General features: G+C 62.5%; 1 protein-coding gene and 1 non-coding gene across 3 annotated transcripts; one reads left to right on the top strand and one right to left on the bottom strand.

Moving 5' to 3' along the window:
• Nucleotides 1–2,691: 2,691 nt before the first annotated feature.
• On the bottom strand, nt 2,692–26,550 carry SLC39A4 (solute carrier family 39 member 4). Of its 2 annotated transcripts, none has more exons than XM_037891823.2 (12): nt 26,047–26,550; nt 23,110–23,394; nt 12,459–12,663; nt 11,406–11,656; nt 9,139–9,310; nt 8,573–8,745; nt 7,069–7,230; nt 6,339–6,446; nt 5,869–5,923; nt 4,604–4,756; nt 4,121–4,308; nt 2,692–2,842 (listed from the first exon to the last, which is right to left on the bottom strand). In XM_037891823.2, the coding sequence occupies exons 1-12, from the start codon at nt 26,254–26,256 to the stop codon at nt 2,711–2,713; spliced, it is 2,094 nt and encodes a 697-aa protein (XP_037747751.1). In that variant the 5' UTR covers nt 26,257–26,550; the 3' UTR covers nt 2,692–2,710. The 2 variants fall into 2 exon arrangements, with proteins under 2 accessions (XP_037747751.1, XP_043394874.1); XM_043538939.1 differs by lacking the exon at nt 26,047–26,550 and adding an exon at nt 25,236–25,318.
• Nucleotides 5,287–5,359, top strand: TRNAR-CCG. The gene has a single exon. It is a non-coding gene; the product is annotated as a tRNA-Arg (tRNA).
• Nucleotides 26,551–27,678: the final 1,128 nt, after the last annotated feature.

The raw sequence follows: 27,678 nt of genomic DNA on the forward strand, positions 1-27,678 counted from the left end.
CAGAAGGTTTATTAGATGACAGGAACATGGTCTAAAACAGAGCTTGTAGGTGCAGAGAACCGGACCCCTCAGCTGGGTCCATTTTGGGGGGCAGTGAGCCCAACAACCATGTCTGCACTTCACTCCATGTCCCCAGCCTGTCCAAACTGCCTCACTCTCCAGCCCCTCCTCCTCTGGGCTTTGTCCCTTTTCCGGGCCAGGAGGTCAATGGACCCCTTTGTTCTCCAACCCTTTAGCTCTCACCTTGCAGGGGGGAAGGGAAGGGACCAGGCCATCAGTTGCCAGGAGACAGAGTGTTGGCCATTTATGTACACTGGCCCTTTGCAACAATTACTCCCCCTTATCCCGCCACCTAGAGACTTTAGAAATGCATAGGGGAAACTGAGGCATCCCTACAGTATTCAGAGGAAACATTAAGAACAGTCCCACTTCATCACAATGCTTTAAGCCAATGGAAGAGAGATGCTCTCCCACCGATATAGCAGTGCCTACGGGGCTGGGAGGGGGGGGGCGTTGGGTCACTATAACTATGTAGCATGGGGGTATGTGGATTTTTCACACCCCGACTGACGTCATTATACCACAGCAAGTGTGTAGTGTAGACTTTTCCGAAGACTCCTATTGACTTCCATGGGAATTAGATCCAGCACATTGAGAAATTACTTTAAAAACCTATGGCAGGGATAACGTTTTCGATTAGACTCTAGAGGGTGATGCAAAGTATCTACAGAGAAGTGACTGTGACCTCTACGAGTTTGAACTTGAGTAAAATATTGTTCTGTTTTAATTTAGGCCCATCAAATTATTTTACTCGAAAACCAAGAAAAGCTAACCCAAGGGAAAGACGATTGCTTCTACATGAAGATAAAGACAGTATTTCTATAGTAAGACAATGTTTATGTAACTCTCAAATGAGGGAGACGATTCATAATTACATGAGAGTGCTCGGTTCTCTTTATTCAAGAATTTGTTTCTATGCTAATGTTGATTTCTCAATGGTAGCTGGTAAACATGGCAAATAATTATGTTAAAATAAAAAAGGTGATTAAATAATGAATGTAAACTGTATTTGTGATTTCAAGTCCATTATAATTTAACTACCACTAACATTCGGTAAATCCAGAAATTAGGCCTCTATATATTATTAACCCCCTTGACCCCCCCAAATAGACGTCAAACTGTGCCCATGGACGGGGCCTCGGTTTCCCAGCTGCCCTTGGGCACACAGAGGGACCGTGCATGTTCAGCCAGGGCTCATTGGCTGCCAGGGCTCCCTCCCGAGCCGTCCGAACAGCTGTGGTTGGGGGGTGCAGAGCACCCAATTAGAGTTGGTGCATATGGGGCACGGCCCCAACCCCCAGCACCGCAGGCCCTGGGCCAGGAGCCACGTGGGCCAGAGTGTCAGGAAATCTCTCCCGGGTCAGGGAGGGAGGGCGGAGGGCAGGAAGCGGTGGGCAGGTGGGGCGTGGAGGGTGGGAAGAAGTGGAGTGAGGGTGCAGCCTCAGGGAAGGGGGTGGAGCAGAAGTGGGAAGAGGCACAATGAGGGCAGGGCAGAAGGGCAGGGCTTTGGGGCAGAGCAGGGGTGGAGCACCCCTTGGGGGAAAAGAAAACTCAGTGCGTAGGCTGTACCCCTTCCCAGGGACCGGCCCTGTGACCTGCCAGCCCCTGGCACGGCCTCTGAGCAGCGGCCAGAGGGGGCTGGAACCTTCAGCCACTTATGGGCCCCATTGGCACAGGTGCCTGGGCACGTCCCACCCCCCTGCCCCGGGCCCGTCACAGCCCCAGCCCTCGCCCATAGCAAGGCAGAGAGAGCTTGGGAGACGCATCGTTTTATTGTCCATGGGACAGGCTGAGCTCTGCGGGACTTGGGCATGGCATGAGCCATCACGGATCCCCTGGCACAACTAAGCCAGTGGCCTCCTCCCAGCCCCTTCCGCTCTCCCCACTCCTGCGGGGCAGGGCTGAGTGTGAGCAGGGGGCGGCAGGAGGCTCCTTCACTGAGCAGCCGTGTGGGATCAGCGTGGGGCAGAGGGTCTGTGGGGGGAGTTTGGGGTCTATGGCTGGGCTGTGTGAGATGGTGGCGCCGGGAGGCCCTGGCAGAAATCAGGCCCCCTTGGGCCGGGCACTGAGCAAGCAATGGGCCGCTCCAGAGAGCCCCAGGCCATCCCTGTCCAGAGGGACTGCCCAGCTGTGTGGCCTGCAGGGCACCTGGGGTAGTTTGGAGGGGGTGGGGGCAGGGTGGCAGGACCTGAGCCAAGCCCCAGGGAGCGGAGCTGCGCTGGGTGAGCAGTGCCGTGGGAGGGGCGATCCCTGGGGTGGGGGAAGAGTGTCCCTGAGATCTGTGTTTGGGGTGGCTGCCCTGGGGTGCGCCCGGGGGCTGTGTGTGAACGGTGCCATCCCTCTGAGTGCCCGCACAGGGTCCGGGGGCTGGGTGTGAACGGTGCCATCCCTCTAAGTGCCCGCGCAGGGCCCGGGGGCTAGGTGTGAACGGTGCCATCCCTCTGAGTGCCCGCGCAGGGCCCAGGGGGTGTTGCTCTCCCAACAAATAGCACAAACAGACAGGGGCACAGGGTGCTCTGCAGACAGTCCACGGGCATCGCTGAAGAGCAGCCCCCCCTCAGTCATGCCCATTGCTTGGTTGTGCCCCTCCCCCCTGGAAGCAGCCCCACCTCCCCCTGTGGGCTCAGGTCCATGGGGGGCCGGGCAGGGGTCACGGCAGGGTGAGGTTCTCCTCATACAGGGACAGCAGCAGCAGGATGGCCCAGCCGCCCAGCAGGCCCAGGTTGTGCAGGGCGAAGAGCAGCCAGGGCCGCTTGTCCTTCACGTTCATCATGGTGGGCAGCTGGAAGGGAAAGGGGGGTTAGGGCAAGGCCTGCACCCACCGTGCCCGGTACGGAGCCCCAGCCTGGGGCGCGTGGCCCCGGCAGCCCTGCACTGTGAGGGCAACTCGGTCAGGGGCTACAGCACCGCAGGGCCCACAGCTCTCCCAGCAGGATTCACAGCACCCACCACTGAAATGCAGCCACCTCTGGGGTGGGTCAGGGCAACTGGCTCACGGCCACAGCACCACTGCCCAGATAAATCCCAGCTGCAGGGGGGGCCGAAGGGAAGCGCCCACACTGGGGTTCGGTCAGGACAGGGGGCTAAGGCCCCAGCAGCGGGAAAGTACCCTGGGAGCTTTGCTGAGTGCAAGAGATCAGGGGCCTGCGTTTCACGTCTCATCCGAAAGGCAGCGCCCCGTCGCGCTGGGCCGGCACATTAGGGACCCTGCAGGGAGCGCGCCCCCTAGCAAGTCCCCACCCCGCTTTCGGCACCACAGCCCACAGGCATCTGCCCTGACTGGGGCACATGCTTGCTGCACTGCCCTGGCTTCCCCGCAGGGCTCCCAGCCATGGGACGCCCTGGCCAGCCCGCGGAGCTGGGGAGCTCTGCCGGAACCCCCAGCCGGGAGCGGGAGGTCGGTGCCCGTGGGCTGGACGGAGGGGGGTGGGTGTGACAGGGAACAGGGGTGGGGGAGGGCTGCAGTGACACTGCCCAGACCCCAGACCCCCTGGGGGCAGCGAAACAGGGAATTCTGGGCTCCCCCAGGACGGCAGGGCTAGCAAGGGGCTCAGCAAGTGCAGCCCTGGCCCCTGAGCCGAGGCGCCCTGTGTTCCCTGCTGCAGCAGGCCCTGCCCCCCATCGCCAGCCTCTGGCACCCCCTGGACTCTGCCCCCATCACCTCACTGAATTCAGGGGAGAACTCTGTGCTAATGAAAACGAGGGGCACTGAGGAGAAAGCCAGTACTAGGCTACCCCCCATGCCACTATGCCGACACCCCTCAATCTCGACCCGGAGCCCTCTGCTTGCCCAGCCCTGGGCTCCCCCCTCCCTCAAGCTCTGCTGACACCCCTCAGTCCTGACCCGCAGCCCCTGCTAGCCCAGCCCTGGGCTCCCCACTCCCCCAGCTCTGCCGATGCCCCTCAATCCCCACCCGCAGCCCCTGCTAGCTCAGCCCTGGGCTCCCCACACCCCCAGACTCAGCTCTCAGCGGGACCCTTGGATTAGGACTCTCGCGAGCTGGGCGTGGGGGCAGGGCAGGGGTCCGTAGCCAGGGAAGCCTGCGTGCGAGCCGCTCACCATGTCGCAAAGGGCCACGTAGAGGAAGAGGCCCGTGGCCACGGTGAAGATCCAGGCCTGGAACTCCTCGCCCGTCGTCACCGAGAGCGCGATGTAGAGGCCGAGGAAGGCGGTCAGGGCGCTGCCGAAGTTCAGCACCAAGGCCATCTTGACGCTTAGCCCCGCGTGCAGCAGAGCCGCAAAGTCCCCTGGCGGGGTGGGAACAAAAGCCCGTCAGCGGGGGCTGCCATTCGCCTGGGCAGCCGCTCGCCCCCCACTACGCCAGCCTGGGCTGGGCGTCACCTCCCCTGGGCTGGCCCAGCCAGAGCCTGGAGTCACCCCGCAGCTAGCCCGGTAAGAGCAGCTCTGAGCCGGTCCCGGGCCGGAGTCCCTGGGAAATTTCCCCTGGGGGTCTGGGCTGAATACCCCGCAGCACGGCCTTGGGGCAGCCCAGTGCTGGCTGAGCGTCCGGCGACTCCCCCACCGCCCGGGGCAGCCGCCCACCTAGCTCGTGCGGCAGCTCGTGGCACAGCACGGCCAGCGACGTGGCCAGCCCCGTCTTCCAGGAGGTGGAGAAGGCGGCCCCCACGGCCAGCCCGTCGGCGAAGTTGTGGATGGCGTCTCCGATGGTGATCATGTAGGGGATCATGCGCTGCTCTGTGGAGTGAAGGGCAGTCAGGGCTGGGCCGGGGCTGGGCCCCTCCCAATGGAGAGACCACCGCCAGCCTGGGGCCCCCCACCCCACATACCCAGACCCCCAGGCCCAACCCCCAGGCCCCCTGCCCCACCCACACCCCCAGGCCCAGCCAGCCTGGGTCCCCTGCCCTGCCCACAGCCCCAGGCCCAGCCAGCCTGGGACCCCCGGCCCCACCCACCCAGACCCCCAGGCCCAGCCAGCCTGGGTCCCCTGCCCTGCCCACAGCCCCAGGCCCAGCCAGCCTGGGACCCCCGGCCCCACCCACCCAGACCCCCAGGCCCAGCTTGCCAGGATCCCCGCCCCCTCCTGCACAGGCTCAGCCCAGCGACCCTGGTGCCCGTCTCTGACAGCAATGAACGGCGGATACTTTAGGGATGGGTCATGAAGCCCCGAAGACCCACGTGGCCCCAGGCCTGGTGCCTCTGCTGGGGTGGAACTATGTCAAGCCCTTGTCACTGTGTGAGTGTGTGAGAGCAGCTCCCCCACCAACGGCCCAGTGGCCTAATGGATAAGGCACCAGCCTCCGGAGCTGGGGATTGTGGGTTCAAGTCCCACCTGGGTTGGGGGGGCAACAAATATTTCTGCTTTTCCCAAACCACTAAGCTGGGGGGTGAGTGTGACAGGGGCAGCGAAGTGCCAGGGGGCACCAGGCAGGAGCAGCAGCAGAAAGATGAAGCCCCAGGGCTGCGGGTAAGAGGCTGTAGGTCCCACCTGCCCTGGCCCCCCAGACACAGGGTGGCCCCTACCCCAGGGATTTTCTCTGCTCCAGCCTTCCAGTGCCTGAGCCGATCCTACCCCCCTGGGTGGGGTCTGATTGGGGTTCTGAGGTTGGGGAGGGGGGGGTCTGAGTGGGGGTTGTTGGGGCTGGGTGGGGTCTGAGTGGGGGTTCCGAGGTTGGGGTGGGGGGGTCTGATTGGGCGGTTGCGGGATTGGGTGGGGTTGATTGGGGGGTGTTGGGGCTGGATGGGGTCTGACTGGGGGGTTCCGAGGCTGGTTGCTGGGGCTGGAGAGTGGCACCGAGGGGCTCACAGGGCTGGCGCCCCTTGCGGGGTAGAGGCACTAACTCACTCACCCCGGGTGCGTCTCCCCTGCCCCGTCTTGCTGAGACTGGCTTCCTCCGCGGTGACCTGGAGGAGGGATGGACGGACAAGGAGCATGAGGGTTGGCCCTCACCTGGGGGAGCCCTCTGCTGGCAGCAGCTGCCTGAGGGTGCCCCGTGGGGCCCAGACCTCCACCCGAGCAGTGACCCTGGGACCCCTGGCCACACCCCCAGCAGGGCCAGGCACAGCCGGCATGGGACACGCGCCCCGCTCCGCCCAGCAGAGGGCAGCCGTGAGCAGGACGCAGAACTGCCCCTAACCCCTTCACTGCCAGGCCAGCCCCAGAGCTGTGCCAGGCTGCGAAGTTAGCAAGGGGGAGGCGACGTTCAGGGACGTGCTCACTGGGCTGTACCTGACGCTGCCCAGCGGGTGAGGCCCACCTGGCTGGCCCCGCCCTGCAGCCTGCATCATCCCCCCCCACCATCCTGGGGCTGGGCCTTACCAGGTCGGCCTGTGAGGCTCCTTTCTCCTGCTTCTTCCTCTTCTGCTCTGCCTGGTAGAGCTGCAAGGTCATGGCGTGGTCGTGCGGGTGGCCCCCGCCAGCCTCCTCCTGCCAGAACAACACACACAACTCACCCATCGCCCCCCCGCCACGGCACCGACAGGGAGCAGCCCCCGGGCCCCACGGGCACCCGCCTCGGGGGCATGGCAGGTGCAACGCCGCCCGCAGCCCAGGGCATGGAGCGCCAGCACCACCTGTGCCCAAGGGGAGGCAGGGAGGCAGCCAGGCAGCGCCTGACGGGGTGTTGGCTAAGACGCGGGGAAAGGGCCAGGAGATCTTTAACCCATTCCAGCAGCACCCCTGGGGCATTGGGGTGAGTGCTGCCTGCCAGGGGAGAGCGCCCCCTGCTGAGGCCCCCTCCCAGCACCCCGTGCTGAGCCCCCTTCCTGCAGTACAGCACCTCCTACCCCACCCAGGGCATTGGGGTCAGGGCTGAGTGCCAGGGGAGAGCGCCCCCTACTGAGCCCCTGCCCCATTCCCTATACCACAGCGCCCCCTGCTGAACCCCTGCTCTGCTCCCAGTGCCACAGCACCCCCTAGTGCCGCACTGGGGCATTGGGGTCAGTGCTGGCTGCCAGGGGAGAGCACCTGCTTTTTCTGTGCATCCCGCCCCTCCAAAATACCCCATCTCCCTCCCCCACCTGCCCCCTGCCTCCGTCGCCCCCCAAACCTTGGGCTCGTCGCCCCCCAGGATGCTGAAGAACTTCTCCAGGAGGAAGAAGACATAGATGCCACCCAGCACGGCCAGTAGCTTCCAGGTGGTGTCCCTGGGCCCGGCCTCCTCAGCCCCATGCGCGTGCCCCTCGTCCGCGTGCGAGTGCAGGCCCAGGAACTGCAACGACAGCACTAGGGAGTCTCAGCCAGGGCGGGGAATCGCTTGGGCATGCTGGGACTCCCCCTTTCTGCCCACGCACTCCCCGTGTGTAAGCACACGCCCCTGCCATTGCCACACACCCATGTGCATGCTCCTCCCCGCCCCCCCACTGGCCAGCATGCATGCAGCCATCTGCACACCCACGTGCACTCACTCCCATGTGCCCATACGCACTCGCATGTGCCGTCATGTACATCCACGTGCCCACATGTACATCCACGTGCCCATAGCTACACCCACATGCCCATAAGCACACCCATGTGCCCATATCTACACCCACGTGCCCATAAGTACGTCCATGTTCACACACTCCCACATGCCCGCTGTAACGAAGCAGAACTGTTCTTAATGTTCCTCTGAATATTGTGGGGGTGCCTCAGTTTCCCCTAGGCAGTTCTTAAGTATCTAGGTGGTGGGATAAGGGTGTATGATCGTTGCAGAGCCCTAGAGGGCAGGTGTGTGCAGGGGTCTGAACACAGAGAATGGCTGACACCCTGTTTCCTGGCCACTGATGGCCTGGGCCCTTCCCCCCTGCAAGGTGAGAGCTAAAGGGTTGGAGAACAAAGGAATCAGGTGCCCTCCTGGCCGTGGAAAGGGACAAAGCCCAGAGGAGGGGGGAGCTGGAGGGGGAGTCAGTTTGGGTCTGGCTGGGGACATGGAGTGAAGTGCAGACGTGGTTGTCTGACTCACTGGCCCCCAAAATGGACCCGGCTGAGGGGTCCTGTTCTCTGCACCTACAGGTTCTCTGTTAGACCATGTTCCTGTCATCTAATAAATCTTCTGTTTTACTGGCTGGCTGAGAGTCCCATCTGACTGTGGTGTTGGGGGGCAGGACCCTCTGGCTTCCCCAGGAGCCCCGCCTGAGCGGACTCGCTGTGGGAAGCGCAGGGAGGGGCAAGGGAGGCTGGAATGCTCCGAGGTCAGACCCAGGAAGGTGGAGCCGGGGGAGCTGTGTGTCCTGCAGACAGGCTGCTCACAGAGAGGAGACTTCCCCAGAGTCCTGCCTGGCTTCATGGGGAGCAGTTCCAGGGCATCGCCCGGGGACTCCGTGACACCCACACACACACCCATGTGTCCATACGCAGTCGCACATGCCCATATGCACACCCATGTGCCCGTACGCACATCCATGTGTACACACTCATACATGCCCACACACACTCCCACATGCCCGTACGCACACCCATGTGCACCCGCCCCCGTGCCCACGCACACAGCCACCGGGGTGCTCACCCACGCCCATTTCCAAGCTGTGCACGCAGTGCCCAGGCGCGAACCCCCGGCTGGCCCAGCAGCTCACCTGGGGGATGAGGTGGAGCAGGGCGTCCCCGGTGAGCGAGCCCACGGCCAGGCTGACGAAGCCCTGGATGACGTACTGGTAGGCGCTGGCGCAGGCGGTGCACAGGAGCAGGACGATGCCAAGCAGCGCGCACAGGCAGATCACCAGCGTGGCCAGCGAGCCATAGATGTACCCTGCGCAGAGAGCGGGTGTCACCCACCCCGGCCCGCACAGGGCAGGGCGCGGTACTCCCAGCCAGCCCGATGCCCCCGCCCAGCTCCTCCCCCAGGCACTTGAGGCAGGAAGGAGCTGGGGTCTGCCCCTGCAGGGCACAGGACATGGGAGGGGGCAGGGGACGGGGCACTCGCTCTTAGCTGCTGTGGGGACATGGGGCACCGGGGCCACAGCATCCCGCCCCACAACCAGATGCTTGGAAATGGAGAGATCTCCGCACGCCCCGGGGGCTGCCCCTTGTTCTAACCCAGGCGGGACATAACACACGAGCACCGCCAAGCCCAGCCACGGGGCCCCTCTCGCCCGGCAGCCCCAGCTCGGCACGGAAAGCAGTATAGGAGACAGGGCCTCACTCTCTGCCACGGTCAGGCGGCCGCTGGGCACGCTCAGGTGACGGACAGAGCAGGCCCCGCTGAGCTGCTGCTGGATCAGAGCCGGGCTGAGGCTGGTGAAGTCCGGGCCAGAGATCCCTGCGTCGGGCTCGAGGCTGTAGATCTCCAGGAGGTCGCCGGGGCTCAGACATATCTGGAAACACAGATGGTGAGTTACTGACGGAGTCAGGGGCACCCAAGCCACGGATCTGAGCCCCCCACGGCCCAGGGCCCTCAGCCAGTGGATAGCGGCCTCTCCAGGGCTTTGTCCCGGCTCCAGCGACATGGGTCCAGCCCACCCCCAGAAGGTTTCCTGCTTCTCAGCCTGCTCTGCCCTGGTTCGCTGCCAGCCCGAGGCCCAAGCGTAACGCTCTTGCTGCCACACTGCCTGGGCTGGTGGCTCTTCATAGAATCATAGACTATCAGGGTTGGAAGGGACCTCAGGAGGTATCTAGTCCCACCCCCTGCTCAAAACAGAACCCACCCCAACTAAATCATCCCAGCCAGGGCTCTGTCAAGCTGGGCCTTAAAAACCTCTAAAGATGGAGATTCCACCACTTCCCTAGGTAACGCATTCCAGTGCTTCACCACCCTCCTAGTGAAATAGTGTTTCCTGATATCCAACCTAAACCACCTCCGTTGCAACTTGAGACCATTGCTCCTTGTTGTGTCATCTGCCACCACTGAGAACAGTCTAGATCCATCCTCTGTGGAACCCCCTTTCAGGGAGTTGAAAGCAGCTATCAAATCCCCCCTCATTCTTCTCTTCCGCAGACTAAACAAGCCCAGTTCCCTCAGCCTCTCCTCATAAGTCATGTGTTCCAGTTCCCCTGATCATTTTTGTTGCCCTCCACTGGACGTTTTCTAATTTTTCCACATCCTTCTTGTAGTGTGGGGCCCAAAACTGGACACAGTACTCCAGATGAGGCCTCACCAATGTCGAATAGAGGGGAACGATCACGTCCCTCGATCTGCTGGCAATGCCCCTACTTATACATCCCAAAATGCCATTGGCCTTCTTGGCAACAAGGGCACACTGTTGACTCCTATCCAGCTTCTCGTCCACCGTAACCCCTAGGTCCTTTTCCGCAGAACTGCTGCCTAGCCATTCGGTCCCTAGTCTGTAGCGGTGCATGGGATTCTTCCGTCCTAAGTGCAGGACTCTGCACTTGTCCTTGTTGAACCTCATCAGATTTCTTTTGGCCCAATCCTCCAATTTGTCTAGGGCCCTCTGTATCCTATCCCTCCCCTCCAGCGTATCTACCTCTTCTCCCAGTTTAGCGTCATCTGCAAACTTGCTGAGGGTGCAGTCCACGCTCTTTGTTTCCTGCCACTGAGACCTGCCCCGAGGTCTGTGACTGCCCTTTGCGCACCAGACAGCAGGACACGACTCCAGCCCCAAACTGAAACGTGGGTGTGAAACTTCCCTATCCCACGGCTTTGCCCCCAGGCCTCTGCCCAGCCAGACTGCTGCCAGGCAGTACCCACTGCCCTGAGAAAGGCTGTTCTCAGCCCTGGGAGGGGAGCGTGGCTAGAGGGAGGCTGGAAGTCAGGACTCCTGGGTTCTGTTCTCGGGCTGTGGGACAGCCTCCCACTAGTGGTTCTGGGGAGAGCAACTGAATTGGGGTTAGGAAGGAGAGAGCTGGATGCATTTCTGGTGGGTGGCTGGTGATGGTGGGGGCAGGGCTTGGCAGCCCGGGGCTCACTTCCGGTTTGTGTCTATGCTTCAGGGCTTCAGCCGGCCACCGGCGGGGTCAGGAAGGGATCTTCCCCAGTGTATCCTTGGAGGATTTATCTCCTTCCTCAAGCACTGGGGATGGCAGTCCCTTTCTCTGGTGTTTGGCTGGCTGGTTCTTGCTCACATGCCCAGGGTCTGACATCCCCACATGTGGGGTGGGCAAGGAGTTTCCCCCCAGTCAGACTGGCAGGGACCTCGGGGGGGTCACCTTGTGGGTCACTTGCCAGGATTCACTGGGTGTAGCTCACTGGGACACTGCCCTGCCATTGCGGGGCCTCGGGCACCGGTACCCCTCAGTCCCTGCTGTGCTCTGCCTGTGGGCTGGGGGGCATCGGTCACGTTCCAGCTGTGGGGTTCGCCTAGGGGTGCTGGGGGCCTGTGACACCCAGGAGGTCAGACTATAATCTGGGTCCCTCTGGCCTTTAACCCAGTGATTCTCCAGATGCCCCTGCCCTGGACTTTGGGTCCCTCGGACAGCTGGCCTGGGGAGAGCAGTGGCCCCGCTGCCTACCGTGTCCCAGACAAGACCGGGATCATCCAGCGCCCTCTGCCCGGGGAGGCTCCGTCTCAGCTTCCTGAGCGTGTCGCCGGGGTGCGGATCCAAGTGATCGTCGGGGTCTGTGTGATCGCCATGGCGCTGGCTGTTGTGGGGAGCTGATGCGGGCTCCGTGTGGTGATCAGCGTGTGATTCATTGTCATGGTGGTGGTCCGCGTGCTCGTCCTCTGGCCCCAAGGCCAGACGGCCCATCAGTGCAGTCAGGCCTGTCACAGGGCAACCCTGTCATGCCAGCTCCCAGCCCAGTCGCCCCTGGGCAGGAGCGGCCCTTCCCCTGCAGCCTCCAGCCCCGTCCCCTTCTAATCCTCCCCCACCCCAGGGCTCAGAGCTGGCTGGGGCCCGGGGATGCGGGCGCACAAGCTGCCCAGAGCTCCAGGAGTGGGCAGCCGGGTGCCATCGACATTGTCAAGTGGAACATGGCCGAGGAAATTCATCCCGGCTGCTCCCCCCCACCCTGGAGAGGGCGTTGCTGAGGCGGGGGCTGGGATGGGGCTTTGCAGGAATTTCCCCCTCTGGGCCCGGCTCCCCCGGCGAGTGGGGAGAGCCCAGCCAGGCTGTCGGGAGCCCAGCTCTCTGGGGTGCAATGGGCACGCATTAGCCTGTGTCACACCAGCGGCCTGCCGGGGGCCGGAGCAGGGCTTTGCCCGGGGGCCGCTCAGAACCGGCCCCAGTCCTGGCCTGGAGCGACGGCAGGGACCGGGCTCATGGCTGCACCCTGCTCACACCTGGAGCCAGCAGGTGGCACACGCCCCGTTGGCAGGGAAACCCGTGCCAAGTGCCCGCTGGCCACGGAGCTGAAGGGCTGCAGGACCCATCGCCCTCTGCCATCCGTTCCCACGGGGCGGGGGCTCAGCAAAGCACCGTCCCCACCAGCCGTCCCCCTGGGGACCCAGCCCTCCCTCAGTGGCCTGCTGCAAAGGATTCTGGGGCCCTGCGAGGAGGATCCTGGGGAGGTGGGGAGGGGAACCGAGCCCTCGGTTACTCCTGGCCACAGCTGCCCCAACTCACCTGCCAGCGTCAGGTTCTGGGACTCGTTGCCGTAGTGACGAAAGATGTACCCCAGGAAATAATGGGGGGGCGGCAGGGCATGGAAGCAGTCCCCCAGCAGCGCGTGGTACATGACCGTCACCAGCATCTTCCCGGCCACGTCGGCCGTCACCCGGCCAGAGACCGCGGCGCTCTCCTGCACGACACGGCCCGCGTCCAGGCACGGCTGGGGGGAGAGGACTGATGAGAATGGCTCCCAGCCCCACCTCCGCCCCATGGGTCTGGGCTCCCCCAGCAGCTGTGGGGGATGGATTCGCGGTGCAGGGGGTGGGACACACAGGGGAAGGAGAGCGAGAAAGCGCCCACCAAGAGGAGATGAGAAATACCAAAGGGGGGTATCGTGGCGGGGGGGGGGGGAGGGGAACGTCTCCTGCTTTTTTCAGCAGCCCGCAGGTCTGGAAGCTGCTGGGTGTTTGCGCTGCGAGTCTCCCGTAATCCCCTGACTCCAGGGCCTGGAGCTTTAGGACCCCCCCAGGTACCATGAGATGTGCCTGTCACGGAGTGTGGGGGAGTCCAGGCCCTGCACCCCTCTTCCTGGGATTCACTGAGACTCTCAGCCAGCCAGTAAAACAGAAGGTTTATTGGACAACAGGAACACAGTCCAAAACAGAGCTGTGGGGACACCCAGGACCCCTCAGTCAAGTCCTTCTGGGGGAGCAGGGAGCTTAGACCCCAGCCCTGGGGTTCCCTGCATTCCTCCACCCAGCCCCAAACTGAAACTAAACCCACCCAGCAGGTTCCCTGCTGCAGCCTCTGTTCACATTCCTGGGCAGAGGTGTCACCTCCCCCTCCCCCTCCTGGCTCAGGTTACAGGTTCTCAGGTCTCCCATCTCCAGGGCACATTCCCAGGTCAACACTCCCCCCTCCCTGCTGCGTCACATCGTCACATCTCTCCCCCCTTCGAGACTGAACTGAGCGGGGTCACTGTGACCAGTGACCTGGGGAAGTTCGGGGCCCCCTCTCCGGGACAGCGCATCCGCTATCAGGTTGGCACTTCCCTTCACATGGACCACGTCCATGTCGTAATCCTGCAGGAGCAGGCTCCACCTCAGGAGCTTGGCGTTGGCTCCTTTCATCTGGTGCAGCCAGGTCAGGGGAGAGTGGTTGGTGTAGACGGTGAAGTGTCGCCCGAAAAGATAGGGCTCTAGTTTCTTGAGGGCCCACACCATGGCCAGGCACTCCTTCTCGATGGCCGCGTAGTGTTGCTCCCGGGGTAGCAACTTGTTGCTCAGGTACACGATGGGGTGTCTCTCCCCCTTTTCATCCTCCTGCATTAACACCACCCCCAGTCCCGTGTCAGAGGCGTCGGTGAACACCACAAAGGGCTTGTCAAAGTCTGGGTTTGCCAGAACTGGGCCACTGACCAGAGCCTCCTTCAGCGCCCGGAAAGCCTCCTGGCACTGCTCGGTCCAGACCACCTTGTCTGGCTTCCCCTTCTTGCACAGCTCAGTGATGGGGGTGGCAATGGCGCTAAAGTGGGGCACAAATCTTCGGTAGTATCCTGCCATCCCAATAAAGGCTTGGACCTGCTTTTTGGTGTGGGGAGCGGGCCAGTCTCTGATCACCTCCACCTTGGCTGGTTCTGGCTTTAGGCGGCCGCTCCCCACCCGATGGCCCAGGTAAGATACTTCAGCCATCCCCACCTTGCACTTCTCCGCTCTTACAGTAGGCCCAGCCCCCTGGAGTCGGTCCAGCACTTGTCTAACCTGGGACACATGGTCCTCCCAGGTCTGGCTAAAGACACAGATGTCATCAATATACGCCACGGCAAAACTCTCCATCCCCCTCAGTAGCTGATCCACCAGGCGCTGGAAGGTGGCCGGCGCTCCCTTGAGGCCGAAAGGCAGGGTCAGGAACTCATAGAGCCCCAGAGGGGTGATAAAGGCCGATTTCAGCCGGGCATCTGCATCCAGCGGCACTTGCCAGTAGCCCTTTGTAAGGTCCATGGTGGTAAGGTACCGAGCTCCTCCCAGCTTGTCTAGGAGCTCGTCCGGCCTGGGCATGGGGTAGGCATCCGATACAGTGATGGCATTGAGCTTCCGATAGTCCACACAGAACCGGACCGACTCGTCCTTTTTGGGGACCAGCCCCACCGGCGAGGCCCAAGGGCTGGCAGATGGCTGGATCACCCCCAAAGCCAGCATGTCCCGGACCTCTCTTTCCAGGTCCTGAGCAGTTTTCCCTGTGACTCGGAAGGGGGAGCATCTTATCGGCGGGTGCGACCCTATCTGCACCCGGTGGACAGTCAGATTAGTGCGTCCAGGCTGGTTGGAAAACAGCTGTCGGTACGGATGCAGCACCCCCCTGATCTCAGCTTGCTGGGCAGGGGTTAGCTGATCCGAGAGGGGAATTGTTTCCGGGGGGAACCAGCTCTTGTCCCAGGGAATAGATCTACTAAAGGGTCATCTCCCTGCTCCTCCCACTGTCCACACACGGCCAACACCACATTCCCCCTGGCATAATATGGCTTCATCATATTCACATGGTGTGAGGATGTGACGCAGCAGGGAGGGGGGAGTGTTGACCTGGGAATGTGCCCTGGGGATGGGAGACCTGAGAGCCTGTCACCTGAGCCGGGAGGGGGAGGGGGAGGTGACACCTCTGCCCGGGAATGTGAAGACAGGCTGTAGGAGGGAGCCTGCTGGGGGGGTTTAGTTTCAGTTTGGGGGTGGGTGGAGGAACGCAGGGAACCCCAGGGCTGGGGTCTAAGGTCCCTGCTCCCCCAGAAGGACTTGACTGAGGGGTCCTGCTTGTACCCACAAGCTCTGTTTTGGACTGTGTTCCTGTTGTCCAATAAACCTTCTGTTTTACTGGCTGGCTGAGAGTCTCAGTGAATCCCAGGAAAAGGGGTGCAGGGCCTGGACTCCCCCACACTCTGTGACACATGGTACACCCGGCGGTGGTGCGCCCGGTTAGACAGCTCCACACATAGTTTACCTCGTTTAGCTGCTTGACGACCTTGAAAGGGCCCTCCCAGGCGGCCTGTAGTTTGTTCTTTCTCACGGGGATGAGAACCATCACCAGATCCCCGGTGGCGTAGGCCCGGGCCCGCGCCGTGCAGTCATACCAGACCTTCTGCTTCCTCTGGGCTCTGGCCAGATTCTCCCTGGCCAGGCCCATGAGTTCAGCCAGTCTCTCTCGGAAGGTCAGGACATACTCCACCACTGACTCTCCATCGGGAGTGGCCTTCCCCTCCCACTCGTCTCTCATCAGGTCCAGGGGGCCCCTCACCCTCCTTCCATATAACAGTTCGAAAGGCAAAAATCCGGTAGACTCCTGGGGCACCTCCCTGTACGCGAACAGCAGGTGAGGTAAGTACTTGTCCCAATCCTGCGGGTGCTGGTGCATAAAGGTTTTCAGCATCATCTTTAGCGTCCCGTTAAACCTCTCCACCAGCCCATTGGACTGGGGGTGATACGCTGAGGCCCAGTCGTGCCGGACCCCACATTTCTCCCACAAGCACCGGAGCGGGGCCGACATGAAGCGGGAGCCTTGGTCTGTCAAGACTTCCTTGGGGAACCCCACTCGGCTGAAAATGGTCAGGAGCGCATCTGCCACGGTGTCTGCTTCAATGGAAGCTAAGGGCACTGCCTCGGGGTAGCGGGTGGCAAAATCTACCACCACCAGAATGTATTTCTTCCCCAACCGGGTCGTCTTGCTGAGAGGCCCCACGATGTCCATGGCCACCTTCTGGAAAGGCTCCTCTATGATGGGCAAAGGTCTCAAAGCCGCTTTCCCCTTGTCCCGGCCTTCCCCACCCTCTGACAGGGGTCACAGGATCGGCAGTACTGCCGGACGGTGGTAAAGACCCCGGGCCAGTAAAAGTTCTGTAGCAACCTCTGCCGGGTGCGCCGGATTCCCTGGTGCCCTGCGAGGGGGATGTCATGGGCCAGGTACAGGAGCTTGCGGCGATACTTCTGGGGGACCACCAGCTGCCTCCTGATCCCACAGGACTCCCCTTCCCCTGGGGGAGCCCATTCTCGGTACAGGAACCCCTTCTCCCACAGGAACCTCTCCTGGCAGCCTCTCCTCATGGTCCGTCCCACACTGAGGTCGGCCAGGTCCCTGAGCTTCCGCAAGGAGGGATCTTTCCTCAACTCGGCCTGGAACTCAGCGGCTGGGGAAGGGATGGGGCCCGGTTCCCCCTCAGTGGTCAGGTCTGAGGCCTCCGCCTCTCTGAGCCGTGCCCCTCGGCGCTCCCTCCCCACCAGGGTAGGGTCCTGTGCCTCCGATGTGGTACCCTCCCCAAGGTCAGGGTGCAGTGCCCCTCGCCGGCTCTGGCTACGGGTCACAACCAGGGCGGTCTGGGGGTTGCTTGGCCAGTCCTCTAGGTCCCCCCCCATCAAAACCTCAGTGGGCAAATGGTGGTGTATCCCCACATCCTTGGGGCCCTCCTTGGCCCCCCATTTCAGGTGTATCCTTGCCACGGGCACCTTAAATGGGGTCCCGCCCAACCCCGTCAGGGTCAGATAGGTGTTGGGCACCACCCGATCTGGGGCCACCACCTCGGGCCGGGCCAGCGTCACCTCTGCTCCCGTATCCCAGTATCCATTGACCTTCCTCCCATCCACCTCCAGGGGTACAAGGCACTCTCTCCGGAGGGACAGCCCTGCGCCCACCCTGTAAACCGAGCACCCTGAGCCCAGAGCCTCCAGCCCTCTGGCGGGGCTGGCTGGGGGTGCTCTTCCCTCCCGAGCAGGTGGGAAGCTGGCAGCCCCCCTTGCCTGGGTCGTCTGCCCCTTGTCCACCTCGGTCCCTACCCAGTTAACCCTGGGTAGGTTGGGTCTGCTCAGTCTGTCCCTGAGCCTGGGGCACTGGGTCCGTACGTGGCCTCTCTTGCCACAGTGATAGCAGCTCAGGTCATGTTGGTCCACTCGAGCGGGTCGGAGGGTCCCGACGCCAGGCGTTCCCCTTGGGAGGGGGTTCTCCCTATTTCCCCACTGGGAGGTCCCCTGGTGACTCTCTCTCTGCATCAGGGGGGGCCTGTTCTTTTGGGACTCCTCCCGGCTACCCCCTGACCGACTGTTCGCAAACTCGTCGGCCAGCTGCCCTGCGTGCTGGGGGTTCGCGAGCTTTTTGTCCACCAGCCACAGCCTCAGGTCGGAAGGGCACTGCTCATACAGTTGCTCCAGTACGATTAGGTCAAGCAGGTCCTCTTTAGCTTGGGCCTCAGCTGTCCACTTGCGGGCATATCCCTGCATCCGGTTGACCAGTTGTAGGTAGGTGACCTCAGGCGTTTTACGCTGACTCCGGAACCTTCTCCGGTACATCTCGGGGGTCAGCCCAAACTCACGGAGCAGGGCCTGTTTGAACAGTTCATAGTCCCCTGCCTCCGCCCCTGTCATTCGGCTGTACACCTCCACGGCTTTGGGGTCCAGTAAGGGGATGAGAACCTGGAGCCTGTCTGCAGGGTCAACCCTGTGCATCTCGCAGGCATTCTCAAAGGCCGTAAGGAAGCTATCGATGTCCTCCCCCTCCTTACGCTGGGCCAGGAAGCACTTATCAAAGCTCCTTGCAGTCTTGAGTCTCCCCTCACTCACCGCAGCCGGGGCCCCACTGCTCCTCAGCCTGGCCAGCTCCAGTTCATGCTGTCTTTGTTTCTCCTTCTCCTGACGTTCCCGCTCCTTCTCCTGACGCTCCCGCTCCTTCTCCTCCTGCTCATGTTGACGTTGTTTCTCCTCATGTTGACGTTGTTTTTCATGATCCTCCAGCTCCCTCATTTTCATCTCCCTCTCCCATTCCAGCCGCCTCCGCTCCAGGGATGGGGAGCTCCGCTGGGAGGATCCCCTGCTGGCTGCCGGGGTCATGGTGCCCTCGGTATTTGCTGGGCTTCCCCCAACCCCTCCCCCAGGCATAGGTAGGAAGGGTCTTGGGATGTCCTGGGCAGCAGCCTGACCCCTCCCAGCCCGGTCATGCCCCAGGGCCCATGCTGCGTCCACCGGGCGGCTTCCCTCCGGGACAGGGATCGGGTCATCCAAGCGATCCCTCTCCTCCAACTGGGCAATCAGCTGTTCCTTGGTGGACCTCCCGATGCACAGCCCCCTTTGCCTGCACAGCTCCACTAGGTCGCTCTTAAGGCGTTTAGCGTACATCTCCCTGCTTGCCACTCGCAGGCCGGGCAGCTTTCCACGGTTTCCAGGAAAAACCCCGAGGATGCCAGTCCTTCTTGAGGTCACCACCTCTTTGCCAGGGTCGAGCTGCAGACTCCTCCACCGCTGGGACCGCTCGCTGCAATCCCCCGGGGGACCCTGTTACTGCAAAAGTCCTTCTCTCTGGTCACACACTCCCAGGGATTAACCACCCCCTGAAACCGTCTCTCTCTGAATCTTCAGCACGCCTGGTCCCCGTCAATCCCCCTTCGTGTTACTGTTCCCCAGTCACTTACTGCAGGAAGCACTGTTCACGGGGTGCAGTAGATCCCACTGCTACCACCAGTTGTCACGGAGTGTGGGGGAGTCCAGGCCCTGCACCCCTCTTCCTGGGATTCACTGAGACTCTCAGCCAGCCAGTAAAACAGAAGGTTTATTGGACAACAGGAACACAGTCCAAAACAGAGCTTGTGGGGACACCCAGGACCCCTCAGTCAAGTCCTTCTGGGGGAGCAGGGAGCTTAGACCCCAGCCCTGGGGTTCCCTGCATTCCTCCACCCAGCCCCAAACTGAAACTAAACCCCCCCAGCAGGCTCCCTCCTGCAGCCTCCGTCCACATTCCTGGGCAGAGGTGTTACCTCCCCCTCCCCCTCCTGGCTCAGGTGACAGGCTCTCAGGTCTCCCGTCCCCAGGGCACATTCCCAGGTCAACACTCCCCCCTCCCTGCTGCATCACATCGTCACAGTGCCCTAGAGGTGAGATCTGGTGATACGGGGAGGGGGACAAGGCGTTACCATGACAGCGACAGACCAGGGTGTCCCACAGGCTCCCGGGGGGGACCTCAGCCCCTCTCCCTACCCAGTGTTAGGGAGGGGGGTCACAGTTTGTGGTTTGGATGCCCCTGCTGGGCTCTGCCAGCCAGTTCCAGCCTCAGTCCCAGGAGCTGTTTGCTAACAAGTGTAACCGGCCAATTTCCTCCTTGGCCGCAGTCCCAGCTCTCTCGCCAGCGGCCCTGGCAGCGCCACTTGGCTGGAAAGGGCCCGGCTCACGCGGCCACCTCACTCCAGCTCTTGGGTGGCCCTTGGCACCACACGGACTGTCCCACGGCCCCGCCTGAGCTGCTCCGGGGCAACGCAACCAGCCAGTGACGGGGGCAGCCAGGCGGGGACACGGTGTCTCGAGTCAGCAGGGGTGACTGCTGGGGCAGGTGGGGGGTGACAGACTCCTGGCCCCATCCGCACTCCACTGACGGGCACAGGTCTCGTGAGCAGAGGGCATTGGGACTGGAATGGGCCAGGATCCCGGCACACAGAACCACTGGGCAATCGGACCTGGCTGCGAGTGCTGTCCTCAACTGCGCGTTGGTGTTTTCCGAGAGGGACTCTAAGCTGACTTCCCACACACACACCTCGCGCCCCACCTCTGCCAGGGACCACAGCCGTGCCACGGGGCTTGCATGACTTGAGTTTAATAGTCAGTGCTGGGCAGGGGGTTGGGGAGGATGGAGAATGGGACTGTACAAAAATACAACGCAGTCTACGTCAGCGACTGGTGCACCGCAGAGCAATGCAAACCTACAGAGCACCACACCCAGCTTGTTGCGCCAGAAATGTTGTTAACATCCCGACTCCAGTGTGTGGCCACAAAAATCCGGCCCAATCCAGTGGAACAAAGAAGGGGGTCGCTCCTGTCTCCTGCCCAGCAAAATTTCCCAGATGGTAACAGCCCGCAGCAAGAACAACCCATCGCATGGCTGGACAGTGCTGTGTAGAACTAGTGACATGGCACTTCCAGTGAAGGGCTCTTTTGTGATGTCCCTGCTCCAAACGCCTGTTTGGCTTCTTATAGACACAGCACTGGCAAATAGCCTAGTTACGCCGAATCAACTGAGAATTACACCCCGCAGTCAAAGTCCCAGACCCAACCTCTCCAGGCCCATGCTCCCCGCCATGGGGCTAAAGCCCCGAGCCCTGGTGCCCCTCCCTGCCCAGTGGGGCTAAAGCCCTGAGCCCAGAGGGGAAAGTAAGCCAGTCCTGTCCAGTATGGCGTACCGGCAAGAGCCAGTATGCAGCCAACCGTACCGGCAGGGGCAGCTTCCCCAGGCCGGCAATTTAAAAGGGCCCAGAGCCCCGGGCCCTTTACATCACTGCTGGAGCCCTGGGGTAGCGACGGCGATTTAAAGGGCCCGGAGATTTAAAGGCCCCGCCCCTTTCACCCAAGGCCCAGCCCCTTCTGTTCGAGCCCCCCGGCCACTGAGGACCCCGGCCCTGCGTACGGGCAAGTCCCTTAAGTTCCTTTCACCCTGCCTGAGCCCCAGCACCCCGCCGGTGGGGCTAAAGTCCTGAGCCCTGGCGCCCCCCGCACAGGGTTAAAGCCCAAGTCCTGCCCCCTCCCGAGGGATAAAGCCATGAGCCCTGAGTGGCGGACGGGGGGGCCGCGGGGCTCTGGGAAATAGTCTTTGAGGATTTAAGCCCTGGTCCAGTACATGAACGGGGCAAAGTTGTTGCTAGTGTCCCAGGCTCTAGATATTTCCATGAATATATTCCAGCCAGTACAGCCCCCGCCCCGTCGGGTACAAACTAGGACGGTTCAGCGGACGACGGCTCGGGCTGGTTTGTCCCAGAGGCCATGGCTCACGTGCCATGCGGGGTACGCTGGCTGCGTGGTTTGGTCTGTACGAGTCGGGGGACTTCGCCCTCATTCTTGGTTCGGCCGCAGGGGCAGCGCCGAGTCCCGCCGCTGACGGAGTCGCTCCTTGCCACAGGGCCCTCGTGCGCTAGCGGGCCCGGGAGCGCGTGGACTGCGGCGTGAGAGCACGAAAGCGGGCCGAGCGCCGCGGTCACTGAGCCGCGCCCGCGGAGCTGCCCCGGAGCACGGCAGCGCCAGGGCCGGACGCACGGAGCAGCCGAACCAGCGCTCCGAGGCAACGACTCGTCAGCTGATCCAGCGACCTGCGCCGAGCGGGGCCCGCACACGGGCCGAACACGCACACGTCAGCTGACAGCAGGGACACGGGACCTTTCCTCAATAGGGGGCACCGGCTCCGATCCGGTGGGAGGACTGGCAGGGCTGGGGATGGGACACAGAGCCCGGGAGGAGCCAGTTTGAATCTGGCCCCAAAGCCTTCCAGTCGTGGGATTTATCTGAACCGGCCTTCGAGGGGGATCACAATTTGGGGCCCTGGTTAGGGCTCCGTGGAGAGATGCTCTGGCCTCCCCTCCCTCCCCCGTCATTCCCTCGTGGTACCCGGCTGTGGGCGCGCTCAGCGGTTTCGCTCTGCGCCCTCCCAGCGCTGGTCCCAAGGTGCCATGCAGCAGGGTCCCTGCCTCCCCCATGTGTTTGTCCAGTGACTTGTCCCTGAGCCCGTGTCTGCTTGTGCACTGCTCAGCCAGGGCCTGGCCTGGGGTACACGCCCGCACACACACGTCGTGAATAGGGTGCGTACGGCAGCACCGCTGCTTCACTCTGCGATCGTCTCATTGTTCCCGTTTGCTCTCTCCACCTGCTGTCTCTGCCCGTCCTCGAGGGGGAGCTCTTCAGGGCAGGGAGCGATGTTAGTACAGAGCCCAGTGCAATGGGACCTGGCTACGTCTACACTGGACGCTCAGCTTCGTACCCAAACCCCCCTTCTGTCCACACCAAGCCAATCTGAATTGGGTCAGACACCACTCAGGAGCTGCTAGAGGGTGGGTCACAGCCCGAGTCCCGCGGTGAGTCAGGTCCCAGCCCTGTCACTTGGCAGTGTGGATGCCGCTCAAGCTGCAGAACCAAGTCAAAAGGGCTGCGTAGTGCAGTATGGACCTGTTGGCTCTTGGCTGGGCTGTGAGACCCATAGTGCGGTACGGACCCGTTAGCACGACTGGGAGACCTGGGTCCAGCAATGGTAAGCCCAGGTTTACAATGCAGTGTGGACGCTGAAGAGCAGGCTTGGAATCACGTGCGCCCAAGTCCCAGAGAGAAGGCAGTGTGGACACACCCTAAGTGCTGCTGAATACAAATAATCACGCTCTAGCAGGCGTCACTGGGTGACACTGTGGTGCACAGTTTGCCGAGTTTGCAGTGAGTGAGCAAGGGGTCAGTCTTGGGAGAACTGTTTGGGTCCTGGGTTTGTGGAGCTGCATGAGCTGCAGGAGTTTGCTCTGTATCAGGGTCAGTTCTTGAGGCAGAGTAGCTCCCTGGGAACCGGAATCAGATTCCTGGAAGAAGGGATTGTCCTGTACACTGTTTGACCCCCTCCACCCCCCACCGCCCGTTTTCCAGGACCGGTGCATGTATGTGAATAAACAAGTCACTCTCAGAATAGACCGAGGCCCCGTGTCACTGATTTCTCTTCCACTGAGAAGCTGACCTGCAAAGCACCAGATATCTGCTGCCACTTGGCAGAGGGCGACACTGGGGTCAAAAGGAGCAATAACAATAATAATAAACAGATCTCATTCCCGGCAGTAGGGGGCAGCAGTGACACACACATGATTCCCCAGCAGGGGGCAGTCACACACAAACACACACACACACTCGCTTACCTGGTGCCTGTCTGCGTCTCTGTAATTCTCCCGCATGCCTCCCAGCAGCTCCGCCACTTTCTCCGCCGTGGGCCCGGCCGCGGGATTCCCGCTGGAGAAGCTGGTGAGGAAGGCCCCGGCCTCGGCCACCCACCGGCCGCCCCTCACTGCAGCGCAGGTGGCCGCGGGGTCTGTCAGGTAGAGCAGCATGCCGGCGCTCAGCTGCGGGAGCTCCGCAGCCGTGAGGTTGGCGTCGCCTGCCCCTGCCTTGCCCACAAGCGTGAAGACGTCCGGCACGGAGATGCACTGTGGGAAGAGGGGCAGAGCTGGGGCTGGCACACACCACACCGCACTGGGACCCGGCAGCCTCTGGCCATCGGTGACAAGCTGTGACGATGGCCTGGGGACTGCAGAGCCCACTGGATGCCCAGCGTGCCCTGCCACGCCTGCCCTTGGCCTCACTGGGGTAACTACCCAGATCCTTCTGTGGGGTGGTGAGCCCCTTGAGGTGACGTGTGGCCCTGGGGTCAAAAGGGGCATTTTACCCCAGCTTCAGACCTTGGTGCCCTTGGGGCAGTGAGCCTGGGGCCCGAGGAGCTGGGATCCCCAGCGCAGGGCCTGGCTCCGGGCCGTTGCTGAGTCTCTGTGTGAGCTTTGGGCCCGGCCGCTTCCAGTCAGCAGTGGAGAGCTGGGGACAGGTCTAGGCCAAGGGTTTCCAACCTTTCCCATCCCAGGACCCTCCCCAGAGCCCTCAGCCCCCTTGAGGGGGACAGAGTGGCCCCTGGGCACCATCCCTGGCTGAGATCCCTCTGAGAAGCAGCAGCCCTGGGGATCACAGGGCTTCCCTTATTCTAACAAAGTTCTCATTCTGCATCAGAAGAAAGCGGCTCTTGCTGGGGTTCTGCACCAGGACGGTCTCACAGTCGGACACCTGACATTGGCATCCGGACGTGGGGCTGGATTCTGGGACGTGCTGAGCTCCCAGCAGCACCGGGCACCTGTGTCCAGCAGGCCGGTTGTGTTTGCCACCTCATGCCTCGGTTTCCCCATGTCAGGTGGGGGTAAGGCTGGGCTCGCTCGTGAGCTCGCACACCAAGCTCTTGGCAGGCCTGATGCACTGACATGCCCGCGTGTTGGGGACAGGTCCGACGGTGGCCAGGTCAGGAAGGGACCCTACTGCTAACCCGGCCCCAGGGTAGCCCTGTCCTAGGGGAGCGTTTGCCTCTTATCTACCTTCGGCAGCTCTTATCAGGCGAGCAAGGCTGGCTGAGCATCCTGTGTGGATGCAAAGCCCGCGGCCCCTGGCAGCAGGGAACGGCCAGCTCCCTGCTTGCTCTCGCTGGAGTCACTGCATTCATCTACAGTGCAAAACACCCCCCCGGGGAGCCAGTCTCGGAGGCCAGATCTCCAGCCTCGGACAATGGCCGTGTAGCCGCGCCGGCTTGGCCACACCTACACACTGCACACCTCCACAGCATGCACACATCCGTACACAATGTGCAACCCTACTGCGTGCACACACACACGTACACACGGCACACCCCACTCTGCGTGCACACACACACACGTACACACGGCGCACCCCACTCTGCGTGCATGCACACTGCATACCCCCACTGCTTGCACACACACACATACACAAACTGCACACCCCCACTGCGTGGACACACACACATACACACTGCGCACCCGCACTGTGTGCACACACACACGTACACACTGCGAATCCCCACTGCGTGCACACACACACACGTCCACACTGCGCACCCCACACTGCATACAAGCGCACATAGTTTACATATGCTACACACACACACGGCACACACATATAAACAGTGCACACCCCACACTTCCACAGTGCTCACATGCTAGACACAAGGGGATCGTGCAAACAGAGTGCACGCGCACACACGCACACACACACACTGGACGGAGCACAGGCCCTGTGCCCCTTCCCTTGCCCCTGGGTTGGCCGTGGACACCCAGGAGAAGCAGGTGTGCCAGGCTCCCGCTGGCAGCAGGGAGCAGCGAATTCTGAGCCTTGCTCCCTTGCAGTGCAGGCCAAACTCCCACTGACTTCCTGGGGAATTTCCCTGACTAGAAACTGCCCAGGATTTGGCCCAGTCAATGGTAATAGTCTGAGTCACCTCAGTAACTGCAGCCCTGAGCAACAGCCGGAGCCCGCCAGGCGCAGCTGAGACAGACGCAGTAGAATCGAGGCCACAGGCTGGCTCTGCCCTGGCAGCCCCTTGGCACTTGCCCCAGCCCCTGTGCAGGTCCCCGGCTCCACCCCTCTCCTGCAGACCCGCCCCGGCCAGTCTGGGCTGATTCTGCTCACAAGGGGCTTGAAGTGCCTGCTCCCGTCTACACTAGCTCACACTGGGCTGGCGCTGGGGCGTTTCAGAGACATGCCGGTGCAGGCGAGACCCCGGGGGAGGAACCTGCCCAGGAAACGGGCCGAGGGGCCGGTTCTGTGTCTGGGGACAGACGCCCTGTGTTTACGGCAGGGGAGTAGGGGGTTAAGGGATGGCAAACTGTTGGGAACAAAGGAGCTGCCTCCCCACCCCTCCTGGTGCTGGAGCTGGCCTGGATCCCAGGCGCCAGCCGGGGCAGCCAGGAGACCCTCCCACCCCTGCCACCCACATGCTAGCCCCAGTATTGAAAGCACCAGCTACGCCAGGGCTCCCCCATCGCTCAGGGAGATGCTCCTCCGGCCGGAGCCATCCCTGCACGCCCCTCCCTTAATATCTCCCCATTGCGTGGCACCCCCGCATCTCCCACCCCAAGACGGGGCACTCCCCCTGAAGCCGGTGCCGCAGCCTGGTCGCGACGCCCCGGCTGGGAACCTGCCATTCCTGCTGCCTCGGCCCCTCCCGCCCGGGCTGGAGTTTGACCCAGTCTTTGCTCCCAACCCGCAGAGGAAGGAGGGGAGCAGACTGCACCTGGCTGCAGCCTTACCTTTTCACACGGCACTGCTGGGCACTGCACACGGGCCGCCACGATACTTAAGAGGGAGTCCAGGGCAGCATGGGGCAGAGAGCCTTCTCCCGACGCCAGCAGGGCCCACACGCTCTGCAGCACCTCCTCCTGGCTGGGCACCGGCGCCCCTCGCCCTGGGCACATGGCCCCCCCCAGGCAGAGCAGAACCAGGGGCACCAGGAGTGCCATGGCAGCGTCCTCGAGGGCTGCACGGGCTCGGGGAGACGCAGTGGCTCCGGCCAGGCTCCCCGGGGCCAGAGCTGTGGGGAGCAGTGGCTCTAATCCGGCAGGTATTTGCTGCTGCCGGCTGTGATTGGCTCAGGGTGAGATTGCCTCGGGTTAACCATTCCACAGAACCCGTCCAGCTCTGCAGATCCTCCTGCGATAGGGGCAGGGCAAGGTGGCTCCGAGTTACCCAGCCCAGCCAGGGAGTGGCGGGGCTCTGCTCTGCCAGGAGAGCGGGCACGGCCCCGCTCCAGCATCGTCAGCAGAGCTGCCCCCGCCGGGAGGAAATGAGCAGGCAGGACCTGCTCTGAGGTTATTGCCCAACACGGCTCCAGCCCCGGCCCTGGAGACAGGACAACTCATTCACCCAGTGGCCCCAGCTCCTCCACGAGGAAGGAAAGGCCTGCACGGGGCAGACGCATGGACGACAGGCTCCTGGTCCCTGCTCCACCGCCAACGTGTGCCAATCCTTTCCCCTCTGTGCCTTAACTCCCTCCCCTGTCGCCCACATGGGGACGGTGTGGGTTTGTGAACAGCAGGGGTGGTTCTGCTGGAGACGGGCACTTCACTCTGCCCTGGCAAGCCCCGACCGCCACACCGGCCTCGTCAGCCCCAGCACGCAGCACAGCCGGGGAATGGGCTCCCGGGGAAGTGACTCACACAGGGTCATGCAGTGAATCAGTGGAGAGTTGGGGCTAGAATCCCTGATGTCACAGCCCTCAGCTGTAACCACTAGGACACGCTCCCCTCCCAGAGCCAGGAACCCCCGACTCATCCTTCCTGTGGCTCTGACTGCTGGAGCCCACTCCCCTCCCAGAGCTGGGACAGAACCCAGGAGTCCTGGCTCCCAGCCCCCGCTGCTCTGTCCCACTAGGCTCCACCCTCCTCCCAGAGCTGGGGATAGAACCCAGGAGTCCTGGCTCTCAGCCCCCCAGCTCTATCCCACTAGACTCCACAGCAGATTCTTTAGCGTCCCGTTCATTCTGGGCTGGGGCTGGAAGGGTCCTCCATGTATCCCGATCAGTGGCACTGGAGTCGGGGGGCCCGTGGAGGGAGGGTCTGTTGTTGAGTGGGCACCAGTGGACCAGGGGAGCAGGGCTGGGCGCAACGCGGCCATGTGGACAGAGCAGAGCCCAGGGTTTAGTGACGTTCCACCTGCGCTCAGCTGCCCTGTGTGTTAGTGCCCCACGGTGCCAGTGTGGGAGCTGTGCGCTCTCTGCAGGGCAGGGCCGGCATTGGGAGCCATGGCACTCGGGCTGCAGCCCTGGGTCGTGCAGACACAGGCGGAGGCCAGCGATGGACCCGGTGGGAGGAGGCGTTCCAGCCGCACGCAGACCTGGCCGTGCAGGAGGGTGACAACGGCAGGACAGTGGAGCTGTTAATGAA

The sequence above is a fragment of the Chelonia mydas genome, chromosome 2, assembly GCF_015237465.2.
Source record: "Chelonia mydas isolate rCheMyd1 chromosome 2, rCheMyd1.pri.v2, whole genome shotgun sequence".
Taxonomy (NCBI): Eukaryota; Metazoa; Chordata; order Testudines; family Cheloniidae; genus Chelonia; species Chelonia mydas.

Coding starts and splice junctions, on each gene's coding strand:
- SLC39A4 (XM_037891823.2), bottom strand. CDS start 26,256: ATGGCACTCCTGGTGCCCCTGGTTCTGCTCTGCCTGGGGGGGGCCATG. Junction 12,664..23,109: donor GAGACGCAGACAGGCACCAG/GTAAGCGAGTGT, acceptor CTCTCCCCCCAG/CCGTGCCTGGACGCGGGCCG. Junction 9,311..11,405: donor CCGGTCTTGTCTGGGACACG/GTAGGCAGCGGG, acceptor CTGTGTTTCCAG/ATATGTCTGAGCCCCGGCGA.